General features: G+C 46.5%; 1 protein-coding gene across 3 annotated transcripts in view; it reads left to right on the top strand.

Moving 5' to 3' along the window:
• The window catches only part of SEPTIN5 (septin 5), an 86946-nt gene that overhangs the window by 59001 nt on the left and 14806 nt on the right, over positions 1-13139 (top strand). For all 3 annotated transcript variants that reach the window (XM_080985214.1, XM_080985212.1, XM_080985213.1), the window contains 6 exons: positions 337-372; positions 6282-6378; positions 7510-7596; positions 8777-8900; positions 10244-10378; positions 11347-11464. In XM_080985214.1, coding sequence (XP_080841340.1) covers positions 337-372; positions 6282-6378; positions 7510-7596; positions 8777-8900; positions 10244-10378; positions 11347-11464 — 597 coding nt within the window. The remainder of the gene's footprint in view (positions 1-336; positions 373-6281; positions 6379-7509; positions 7597-8776; positions 8901-10243; positions 10379-11346; positions 11465-13139) is intronic.

The raw sequence follows: 13139 nt of genomic DNA on the forward strand, positions 1-13139 counted from the left end.
GCAGGGATGTTGAGGGCCGGACTTGTGTGGACACACCCCTGCTCCCTCCCCACACAGACCAGTTATCTGAAACTCTTGAGGACCGGGTGCCTGGGTTCTAGCTCAGCGGCTTCCTTCTGTTGAAGCAGGAACTGTGAGTCCTGGGGACAGTGTTGCTTTTCTTCATAACTCCTCCTAATAGCGCAGGAAGGGTACCAAGTCCCATGTCCCTCTGGGGAGCTTGCTATGTGTGCAATTTGCAGCAGGGTGCCCTGTGCCCTCGCATCTCAGGCTGTGGGTGGCTGGGCTCTTTATTTTTAGAAGTTTTAAAAGGAATTTTTCGTTTTTTACTTTTAGAGGAATGGAGGCAACCTACAGCCCTCGGATCACCTTGTGAGTACTTCTTTTTTTAAAAACAGTGTGTTTCCATGCAGATGTTTTTGGGATGTCCCATTAAAAAACCCAACCAGAAATGGACTTTTATCCCATATTTGCACCAGGCATGATGCCACTTTAATCACCAAAACTCCACCCCCTCAAAGAATAGTTTGTTGGGTCCATCTATCCTTAGAGCCAGCAAAGGGGAAAGTGTTCCATATATTAACTTATACAAAGGGCAAAATGAGGCAACCTTGATCTAAAAAATAAACAAAGTAAAACCGTTGTTGATATTAATTTGAATACATTCTGGGCCTTTTTTTAAGGGATTATGTTGGCTTTGGTCATTTTCCACGAGTGTTTTGTTAATCGTCTTGAATCCGTTTGGAGAAATGGATAGGATGGCAATTCTTAAAAGGAAAACAGCTATTATTAAAGGCCTTTACAATGTAAATGACAAATGTGTGTTTGTGTGTAACCCACATCAGGACCCTGCTGTGTTATGTTGGGGGGGGGGGGCGGGCGGTAGGGGGCTTTAACCTTTTGTAGTCCTGATCTGAATCTTCAAATTTAGGGCAGAATCCAATAGAGTGGAACCACTAGTGCAAGGCCTTTGTGTAAGAACACAACAATGGTTTACTGACATTTGCATTTAACTGTTTTGCTTTATTTCTAACTGTTTTATGCTTTTACTGCATGCTTTTATGTTTCTATTGCTGCAAAGTGTATATTTTTATGATACAGAAGTCTACAAATAGTTTTATAAATAAATAAACAAACTTCTCTCCCCTCTCTTCTCTCTGCCCACCCCCTAAATCTGTTCGGGTGTGTGTGTGTTCCCCAATCCTCTGGAGCCTATTTGGGGAGGTGGGCTTGTGTAGAGAGAGGAGAAGGAACTCAAATTCCATTGCACAAGTGGACATCCTTTCATTTGCAGATCTAGTTGTTTGGATAGCAGCCTCAAACCCCCCCCCCAAAAAAAACCCCATTCACCCAGTTGCCAATTCCATGAATGACTTTTCATCTTGCTCCACCCCGGAGACTTCTTTAAACTCTGCACTCGCTTAAAACATCTACTTAAAGAAACACTTTAACTTCCCATTCACCAGTTACAAGCGACCATCACGCTAATGTGGAACGAGAGAATCAGGATTAATCCATCTTTCTCCCAAGCTTGGCAGTGCAGCGAGTATTTCATTAAGAAAGCGCTTGACCGTCCACCATCCATCTAATGTTCTACTTCGGAAGACACTGAGAAATGACCAGCCCTGTGACCCATCTTCCTTTTAATTATTTTCACTGGCGTTTAAAATTTAATCATGTAGATTAATCATGTAGATTAATATTTCTAATTAATATATCCAGGAAGTCAGTATCTCTGTAGTACTAAGAACCATGTTCTGCCAGGTCTCATGGAATGTGACGCGGCGCTTGTCAGGCAAGGAATGTCCAGGGTGAGAAACTCACTCTTCATTGTCAAAAATACAACTACAAGTTTTGAAAAGGCATGTCCATCAGTCCTACATTTCTCAGCTGCTCCTGGGTGTATTCCTGATGAGGCAGTTGCCTCAACAGAGAGGCCCCAACCCTGACCTCAGCTTATCATGAATTTCATTTCAATACCACTTTACATTTTTAAGAAAAAGCTCAAAGCAGTTTACAATGCATTAAAACATCCAATAAAACAATCCAGAATATAACAGATATACAGTATACATTCAGAGCATTCAACAGGACGCTCAAATGTTATCCTGAAGATTTCAAAATAAAGCATTACAAAGGAGATCGACTGCTGCACAGAATGCACATTTAACAAAAGAAATACCTTAAACATTTCAAAATAAAACATTACTATAGGAAATCAAATATAAAATAAAAACAGCATAACTAACAAGAGAGTAAAATACCATAACGTATCAGCTACTGTTGCTGCCAATCCTGCCAATGGTGGTTCATGGCGGGTGGCAGCTGTAGAAGCTCAGGGTCGATGACCTGGGTCTGCACTAAGTGACAGGCAAGGTGGTCTCTTATATATTTTCCCCACCTGAGCTGCCCATAAGCAGGTGGAGACTACGCTTGTGTGTAACCTGTTTCTGCTCCTCCCGCTTCAGTCCTCTCCTGGTCCTGGGAGACAGTGGAGCAGGAGAAGGGTAGGGCAGCAGCAGGAGGAGGTGTGGAAGTCCTTGAGTCTCCACCTGTTCTTCACTCTCCAACCCTGCCTCTTTTGGCTGCTACAGGCTCCCCCAGATCAGTGGCGGAGGAAGAGGGGTGCGGTGGGGGTGGTGCGCCCCAGGTGTCATCCCTGAGGGGTGTGTGAAATTGCCGTGCCCCCAGATGCTAGCCCCGCCCCATGGACGGCTAGCCCCGCCTCCGGGTGCACAGCATGCGCCCACAGAGCAGCTAGCTCCGCCTCTGCCCCAGATCACTGATTTATTTTTCCAAGTCAGTGTCTAACCTCCCTTCTCCTGGTGACCACTTCGTAGCATTCAGCCACCAGTCCCTGACAGAATGGACAGACCCTCCAAGTGTCCATATTTTCAAGGGATAGTTCCAGATTTACACAAGCCATCCCTGTTTCTGATTTGATCCCGGAATGTCCCACTTTCCCTTAGGACGTCCTTATTTTCATCAGAGAAATGTTGGAGGGTGTGGAGTTATGCGACCCCCAAGCCAAGGAGATAAGTTATTATTCAACCTTTAGAAGACATCTGAAGGCAGCCCTGTACAGTGGTACCTCTGGTTACGTACTTAATTCGTTCCGGAGGTCTGTTCTTAAGCTGAAACTGTTCTTAACCTGAAGCACCACTTTAGCTAATGGGGCCTCCTGCTGCCACCACCCCGCCGGAGCACGATTTCTGTTCTCATCCTGAAGCAAAGTTCTTAACCCGAGGTACTATTTCTGGGTTAGCGGAATCTGTAACCTGAAGCGTATGTAACCTGAAGCATATGTAACCCATGGTACCATTGTATTGAGAAGTTTTTTTTAATGTTTAATGTTTTATTTTGTTTTTATATGTGTTGGAAGCTGCCCAGAATGGCTGGGGCAACCCAGTTAGATGGGTGGAATAATAATAATAATAATAATAATAATAATAGAATAGGATGTCCCTATTTTCATCGGAGAAATGTTGGAGGGTTAGCTACACTTGCAGTGAGAAAAACTTGATGGAGTAAAGGCAAAGCCAGGGGGTGTTATTTCAAAGCAGGGAGAGCAGCCTTAAGATTTGTCCCGGGTACCGGCAACCTACACTACACCACTGGTTCAAGGGCATAGTCCAGCCGGGCAAAAGTAGTCAAGGGGAAGGTACAGAGCACAGGCATGGGGGTTTGGCATGGGGAAGGACCATGAGAGAGTCCCAGAGGCTGTAGAGGGAGACAGGCCAAAGGGGCAGCATTTGACCTCTGGGCCTGAGGGTTCCGCACCTCTGCTTTTCCACCTTTCCTCCAAGAAGCTCAAGGTGCCATAAGCTCATATCGCTTGAGTCTTTTAAAGAAAGTAGTCCTTGTCCACTTGCATAACGGGAAATCTGTAATTCTTATTTAATGTGTGTGACCACCTACAATGGCTTGCAGCTGTATGGGCGATTGGCTAATAATAATAATAATAATAATATTTATACCCCGCGTATCTGGCTGGGTTTCCCCAGCCACTCTGGGCAGCTCCCAACAAAATAAACTCACTTCTCTCAGGGAGGGAACTGCCAGAAGGCCCTTGGAGCTGGACCTCAGTGTCTGGGCTGAACGATGGGGGTGGAGACGCTCCTTCAGGTATACTGGGCTGAGGCCGTTTAGGACTTTAAAGGTCAGCACCAACACTTTAAATTGTGCTTGGAAACGTACTGGGAGCCAATGTAGGTCTTTCAAGACTGGTGTTATGTGGTCTCGGTGGCCGCTCCCAGTCACCAGTCTAGCTGCCGCATTCTGGATTACAAGTTTCCGCTTGTAAAGTGTCTCGCTTAAGAGGGGAGGAAAGCTGTTGTTCTGTGACGGTTGATCTCCAGTCACTGCTTTGTGGCTGTGCCAATCATCCACCCACCCACCTTGCAGTTGTTCAGGTTGTCAGATGGATTCTCAAATGTGCTTGTGTAGGCCAAGCTGACCTAACCTTCCCCTTCCCCCACTTTATTTGCAGACGTTGAAAAGAGGGTGGCATTTGGGCATTTTTTTCCAATGGGAGGCGGATGATGTACAGTGTCTGCACATGCTACATTAAGCGAGCATGCTACCTGTGCTCCCGTGTACACAAATATTTGAGCCTGTTCACTTGTACAGTGCTTCACACGTAACATCTGGTGGGTGTATGAACTTTCAACCTGTGTACAAGCTGCACAAATCAATATAAGCGGACGTTTCTTTCACACAACCACTGATACACCAGTAGAGACAGCTTGTACTTGTGTTCAGTGTGATGGCTGAACAAACCTCGTGTGTCAGTGTGTATTGATTGTATTGATCAGCTGTAGAGTACAGAGACTACACTTGTTGAACGTTATATGTGAATAACTGTACAGTAGGGCCAGTGCTGGATTTACGTATAAGCTAAACAAGCTATAACTTAGGGCCCTACTCTCTTGCGGCCCCCCCAAAAAGTTAAAGGAAAAAAACACCTGGATGTACATTTCCAAAATATAAGATAAAAAACAAATAAAATAAAACCTACATACAGCAACAGTGTTTTGTGTTGTGTAGTCTCCTATGACGTAAGTAATGGGCCCCGCCTGCTAGCCTGCTCCCTAAAATACCACTGGTTTGCTCATTTCTATATATAGGTGCCTACATTCTGCATGGACTGGTTGCATGGCAACATGTGCAAATGGCTTTAGATACCTAGTGGTGCTGTGGTCTAAACCACTGATCTTAGGGCTTGCCGATCGGAAGGTCAGTGGTTCGAATCCCCACGACGGGGTGAGCTCCCGTTGTTCGGTCTCTGCTCCTGCCCACCTAGCAGTTCGAAAGCATGTCAAGTGCAAGTAGATAAATAGGTACCGCTCCGGCAGGAAGGTAAATGGCGTTTCCATGCACTGCTTTGGTTTGCCAGAAGCGGCTTAGACATTCTGGCCACATGACCTGGAAGCTGTCTGTGGACAAACGCCGGCTCCCTCGGCCAATAAAGCGAGATGAGCGCCACAACTCCAGAGTTGTCCGCGACTGGATCTAACAGTCAGGGGTACCTTTACCTTTACCTTAGGTCCATAAATTACCATATAGCATATATTCAACACAAAAAAACAGTGAAAACTTGTTGTTGACAAAGGACAGCTGGACATATAAAGAGCCCCATTACCTTCAGCAGCTTAGGGCCTCATCAAACCTAAATCCGGCCCTGGATACGGCTCAACTATCTGCATGCACAGCTACTCAGCTCGTACACTTGCTGAATGCACCGTGTCAACAGCTCTATAGTGTTTTTCCCAAGGGAGGGGTTTCTTTTGAAGGGGTTGGAGGTGGGCGGGAAGAGTGGCAGCTGGAAATATTTCTGCTTGCCACCACCACTGCAGAACTGGGCTACAACGGACCTGTTGAGGATCCGAACTCACCTCCTTCAGTGTACTTCTGAAACCCTTGTCTCCCCAATATTTGGAATCTGCCGATTTCCTCTGAATCTGGAGCCTTGTTTCACTTCATCTCACCCCTCACCTCTTGTCCTGAGTCTCCTGTTTTAATGGGGTTGTTCCATTGCACATTTTTTAAATTACGGATGTTTACATTTTAATATTCTCATGGGATTGTTTTAATGATGAATGTTTATATTTAATGATGAATGTTTCTATTTTCATGTTTGCGCAGCTGGTTTTTGTACTTGTAGACTGCTTAGAAGCCTGGTATTAAGTGGCGTATAATGTAAACGACAGCAACAGCTAATTAAATGTTTTAAAAAGCAGCAATAAGAAGGTGACCAATGGCTGCTGCTATCCTTCTTGCAGGACCACGAAAAGCAGTATGTGGGGTTTGCCACTCTCCCCAACCAGGTGCACCGGAAATCTGTGAAGAAGGGCTTTGATTTCACCCTCATGGTGGCAGGTGAGACTCCCCAGCAGAACTACCAAGAGAGGGAGACCTCTGTGCTGATCTGAGGAGGGTCTGTCGGGATGGAGGTGGTCTTTCAGGTTTTCCCAGCCCATTGGTTTAACAATCAATCCCTCCACCCAGGGCATAGCTGTCAACTGTCCGTTATTTGGCGGGAAAGTCACTTATCCCAGCGCCGTGTCCCGCTGCTGTCCCTTATTGATGATGTCCCTTAAATTTCCCAGGTTTCAAAGGAAGCAGCTCCTCTCCCTCCCTCCCTGCCGGCCAGGGAGGAGGGAGGCTCCAACTGTGTTGCTTGGCTGTGTTGCTCACCCAATAAGGAGTCTAAGAACAACTGCGGGGTGGAACTTGCATGCCTTGTGCCAATCAAATTGGCCGCGTTGCCTGGGGACTCGCCTTTGCTCAGTGCTTCCCAGCGGAGAGGTGACGGTGGTTTTCCTTGCTGAATCCCCTTTGCCGGGTTGCTGCACTGTGGGAACCACTGCTTGAGGCTTCGTTTGGCTGCTGGCTGGGCTTTCTGCTTTTGTCTCGGAGGGGCTCAGAAGTTGAACATACCTGTGCTCTGAAAATCCCTTATTTTGGCTGCTGATCCCTTATTTTTGAGGCTGCTCATCCCTTATTTTCAAATCTTTAAGTTGACAGCTATGACCCAGGGAACTCTGGGAATTATAGCTCTGAGAGGGGAATAGGGGACTCCTCACCACTCTTAGCAGCCTTAGGAAACCAACAGCTCCCAGGATTCTTTGGGGGTAGCCAGGATGGTACGATCCTGCTTTAAATGCATAGCGTAGATGGGGCCTGAGTACAGTCCGCTTCTACAGGCTCTCAGGGGTCACCCTCCGTGTGTCCTTGGCCAAATCAATGCCTTTGAATCTTTCCCTGCCGAAATAACAGCATCTTATGTGAGCATTGTGAACAAGACAAACTAGATTTGTGGCGATGAGATATTGTGTCAATCCAAGGACAGAGCATTCTACATGGAAACATTTCCTGCTTGGGGGACGATAATCTACCTCCCTGGTGCCATTCCTGAAGAGTAACAAATGCATAATCTTGGAATTTAGCATGAAAACCTCTTGTCCAAGATGTTCTTTTAACCTGGTATTTGCGCCTGTCCCTTTTTAGGAGAGTCGGGCCTGGGTAAATCTACTTTGGTAAACAGCTTGTTCCTGACAGACCTCTACAAAGACCGAAAACTTCTCAATGCCGAAGGTATTTGCCCGTGATCAGACAGGCAACACCTCCGACCAGTAGGTGGTACTGTTTCCTGCCGTTGCTGTCAGCTACGATTCTGTGTCTTGTCTTGCGGCTTGAAGTGCTATAGCCCTGGCATAGATTTGTAGCCACAGTGGAACCTAGGCTTGAGAAACTGGGATCTGCTTCTAGCATCAGTTGCTTGAAATGTTGCCTCTTTGTTACTGAGCAGAGCAATAATAGTGTCTTCAACCAGTAGGTTATGACTTGATCACGACCTGATCTAATGTGAGTAGCAACAGCAGCACTACCGCCATATTAAATATATGGTAAAAAATTAAGTGGGTCATGCTTTAGTTAAAGGTAGATCCTGGATCTGAAAAGACTATTGATATAGATGCATCAACCACATGGATGATGTGGGAGCTAATTCTACAAAGCCAAGCTGCTTTGTTCAAAAGAAGGGTTGGTGGGGGAGTATCTGTGACTCTCCAGATGTTCTAGATAAAGGTGGGTAGCCGTGTTGGTCTGCCGTAGTCAAAACAAAACCAAAAAATAAAATAAATCCTTCCAGTAGCACCGCAGAGACCAGCTAAGTTTGTTATTGGTATGAGCTTTCGTGTGCATGCACACCTCTAAGTTGGTCTCTAAGACTCTCCAGATGTTGTTTGTTTCCAACTTCCATCAGCTCCAACCAGCATCATCAATGGTCAGGGGATGATGGGAGCTGAAGTCCCAACAACTACTGGAGGGGCACAGGTTTCCTTGAGAGTTCAAAGCTACCAGAACAATTATGAGTGTTAGAATAGCCCTGCTGGGTCAAGCCAGTGGGCCATCAGATACTTATAGGAAGCCCTCAAGCAAGACCTGAGTGCAACAGCACATCTTTCCTCCTTTGCAGAAGCCATGCTGGTTATGCTCCAGCAAGGCTTGTTCTTCTATATGCGCCATTATTTTTTTCTTTAACAACCCTTTCCACCAGTTTTCCCTGGACAGACATGAAGCTAATCAACCTCACTGGATCCCCTTTTTTGGGGTGGGTGGGTGGGAGGCAGGGGAATCCCATTTTGGGGAAGGAGAGGAGAGAGAGAAAGACCTGGCAACTAATCATAAATAGTGAGGCCGATTTGGAGGTAGGGGAGGGACCTCTCTGGCGCTAACCTCCGTTATTCTTTTTCTTCCATCTTTGTATATCAAGAAAGAATCAGTCAGACAGTAGAGATTGTGAAACACACGGTGGACATCGAGGAGAAGGGGGTGAAGTTGAAGTTAACAATTGTCGACACGCCAGGGTTTGGAGATGCTGTGAACAATACTGAGTGGTGAGTCCTACCCCAACACCAGTTTGGTTACCTCTGCTGCAGGGGAAATTGTGAGGCACGGTCTGGTTTCTCTCCAATAGACTATTTCCCCCTTTTCGTATGCCATTTGCAATACCAGTGCAAACTGGCCTATAAGATATGCAAAGAGGTTTAAGTGATTAATAATAATAATAATAATAATAATAATAATAATAATAATATTTTATTTATATCCCGCCCTCCCCAGCCGAAGCCGTGCTCAGAGCGGCTAACAACATTAAAATGATACAACATTCTAAAATCATTTCATTATAAAATCAATTCAAAATCAATTCAAATCAGATTAATGGCAACCATTGGACTAGAGTTCTGTGAGGATTGCCAGAGGAGGGGGTCAGGCTGTGCCCTGGCCAAAGGCCTGGTGGAACAGCTCTGTCTTGCAGGCCCTGTGGAAAGATGTCAAGTCCCGCAGGGCCCTAGTCTCTTGTGACAGAGCGTTCCACCAGATCGGAGCCACAGCCAAAAAAGCCTTGGTTCTGGTTGAGGCCAGCCTAACCTCTCTGTGGCGCGGGACCTCCAAAATGATTTTGTTTGAAGACCGTAAGGTCCTCTGTGGGACATACCAGGAGAGGCGGTCCTGTGGATAAGAGGGTCCTAGGCCGTATAGGGCTTTAAAGGTTAAAACCAGCACCTTAAACCTGATCCTGTACTCCACCGGGAGCCAGTGCAGCTGGTATAGCACCGGGTGAATGTGATCCCGCAGCGAGGACCCCATAAGGAGTCTCGCTGTGGCATTCTGCACCCGCTGGAGTTTCTGGGTCAGTCTCAAGGGCAGCCCCACATAGAGCAAAGCAAAGCACTTTGCATATCTTCTCAGTAGCCCTTTCAGCAGCTCTGTGAAAGCTGAAAGAAATAACATACACCTGTAATATTACCCCCCATGTTTACATTTTAGTGCAAAAACTCAAAACCTCCTTGAATTTGCTTTCATGGAGGGTAATTATTTTCTTGACAATGCTGTATAAGGGGCAACCTGTTTTCCCAGAATTTGTTTCTATATGGAACTGCAATTCTTGCTCTTAGAAAAGATAAGTTATTTTTGCTATTATGGTCCAGTCCCAAACTGTTGTTCCCAAGGAGGGAGTAACGTAACGTTCCGGTTTTGAGCCATTAACATCCTTGCAGTTGTTGACAGACAGGATGCAAATTCTTTATGTTCTTTCTCTATGATAGGCAATATTTAGTTCAGCGATTTCTACACTGGATCTAAGGGATCTCTCTTCTGTTAATGTGTGTTATCCTCTGTCCCCAAGTACCATCTAACTGATGTCCCATTGCCATCTTTTCCTTGTGACTTGCTCTAGTTGGAAGGCCATCACAGATTACATTGACCAGCAGTTCGAACAGTACTTCCGGGATGAGAGCGGCCTCAATCGGAAGAACATCCAGGACAACCGGGTGCACTGCTGCCTCTACTTCATCTCTCCCTTTGGCCATGGGTAAGGTGGTAGGGGCTTGTTCCTTTATCTGCCTTGCATACCCTGGAGCCAGTGTAGCACAGTGGTTAGAGTGCTGGACTAGCACCTTGGAGAAGAGAGTTCAAGTCCCCGTTTAGCCATGAAGCTCACTGGGTGACCTTGGGCCATTCACCTTCTCTTGGCCTTAACCTACATTTCAGGGTTGTTATGAGGGTAAAATCCACATTGAGCTTCTTGGAGGAACAGTGGGATGCAAATGTAACACAGTGGTACCTTGGGTTAAGTACTTAATTCGCTCTGGAGGTCCGTTCTTAACCTGAAACCATTCTTAACCTGAAGCACCACTTTAGCTAATGGGGCCTCCCGCTGCCGCCACGCTGCCGCCGTGCGATTTCTGTTCTCATCCTGAGGTAAAGTTCTTAACCCGAGGTACTACTTCCGGGTTAGCGGAGTCTGCAACCCGAAGTGTTTGTAACCTGAGGTACCACTGTAATGGAAAATGTAAGGATGAATATTCAATATGGCATCAGGTGAAGGGCAGATGGGCGTGGCTTGACCCAAATGGGCTTGTGGGTCAAATGGGAGAGACCTGATGGTCCTTATTAGACCCATGGTATGAAGGTTCCTTACCCCTGATATAAGACAGTAAGAGCCACAGGGCATTGGTGCCATCAGTACTGGACTTTAAGGCAGACTGGAAGTCTGCCACTCCACAGAATGACCAGGAGGGGCTCCCAGACGCAACGGGACCGGATTGCTACATTTTAAAATAAGCACACACATTACGATCTGAAGAGGAAGCAGGAAGTTCCCCACAAAGCCATTAAGCTTAGAGTCTAATATTTCCAAGCTGCCCTTCTAGGAAAAGGGACTTGTTATAAGAGGAAGTCCTGTCCTTTTTTTTTTTTTTTGGCAGAAAGTTCCCCTTGCTAGCGTGCAGGGAAAAATAGAGATTGCTTGCCTTCTAATGCCACATTTCTTTGTTGCAGGCTGAGGCCGGTAGACGTGGAGTTCATGAAGGCTCTGCATGAAAAAGTGAACATTGTTCCCCTTATTGCCAAAGCCGACTGCCTCATTCCTTCTGAGATCAAGAAGCTAAAAGAGCGGGTGAGCAGTGGTAGTGCTGATTCATTCATTCATTTGTTTTGAAGATTTATACCATTCTTCCTCAACCTGGCGCCTTCCTAGATTTTTGGACTGCAACTCCCATCTGCCCCAGCCAGCATACCTGGGTGTATACATACCACTACTACTACTACTAATTTATTCATACCCCGCCCATCTGGCTGGGCTTCCCCAGCCACTGTGGGCGGCTTCCAACAAAATATTAAAATACAGTAATGCATCAAACATTAAAAGCTTCCCTAAATAGGGCTGCCTTCAGATGTCTTCTAAATGTCAGGTAGTTGTTTTTCTGTTTGACATCTAATGGGAGGGCGTTCCATAGGGCGGGTGCCACTACCGAGAAGGCCCTCTGCCTGGTTCCCTGTAACTTGGCTTCTTGCAGTGAGGGAAGCACCAGAAGGCCGTTGGTGCTGGACCTCAGTGTCCGGGTAGAACAATGGGGGTGGATACGCTCCTTCAGATATACTGGGCCGAGGCCATTTAGGGCTTTAAAGGTCAGCACCAACACTTTGAATTGTGCTCGGAAATGTACTGGGAGCCAATGTAGGTCTTTCAAGACCAGTGTTATGTGGTCTCGGCGGCCACTCCCAGTCACCAGTCTAGCTGCCACATTCTGGATTAGTTGTAGTTTCCAGGTCACCTTCAAAAGTAGCCCCACATAGAGCACATTGCAGTAGTCCAAGCGAGAGATAACCAGAGCATGCACCACTCTGGTGAGGCAGTCCGCAGGCAGATAGGGTCTCAGCCTACATACCAGATGGAGCTGGTAAACAGCTGCCCTGGACACAGAATTGACCTGCACCTCCATGGACAGCTGTGAGTCCAGAATGACTCCCAGGCTGCGCAACTGGTCCTTCAGGGGCACAGTTACCCCATTCAGGACCAGGGAGTCCTCCACACCCGCCCGCCTCCTGTCCCCCCAAAACAGTACTTCTGTCTTGTCAGGATTCAACCTCAATCTGTTAGCTGCCATCCATCCTCTAACCACCTCCAGACACTCACACAGGACCTTCACTGCCTTCACTGGTTCTGATTTGAAAGAGAGGTAGAGCTGGGTATCATCTGCATATTGATGTACACCCAGCCCAAACCCCCTGAAGATCTCTCCCAGCGGCTACATGTAGATGTTGAAAAGCATGGGGGAGGGGACAGAACATACTGAAAACATTTTGGAAGTCAAATGGACTTCCGGAACGGATTCCATTTGGCTTCCAAGGTACGACTGTATACACAATAAATTGACATGCCTGAATAGGCTTGCTTAAACAAAGCACCATTTTAACAGTCACCAAAAATAACATAGAGTGGGTGCCTGTCTACAGTCATTGGGCAGGGAGTTCCACAGAGTAGGTGCTGCCACACTGAAGGATCGACGGTTTACAAGTGTGGAATCAACATTACGTAGCTCTTGTGAAAGTGTCAGTTCTATAGATCGAAGCAGTCAAGCGGGCACTTGTGGAGTAAGGCAGTTCAAGTAAACTGGTCCCAAGCTGTTGAGGACTTGACATACTTAATATAGATGTAGCCAGTGTGGTGCCCTCTACATATACTACAACTCCCATCAGCCCCAGTCAGTGTGGCCAACCATCAGGTAAGATGGCAGCAGTAGCCCATGACATTTGTACTAAATGTTGACGACCCTTGTACTAAATGGTGA

This window comes from Podarcis pityusensis (assembly GCF_964106645.2).
Source record: "Podarcis pityusensis genome assembly, chromosome: 16".
NCBI classification, from domain to species: domain Eukaryota; kingdom Metazoa; phylum Chordata; class Lepidosauria; order Squamata; family Lacertidae; genus Podarcis; species Podarcis pityusensis.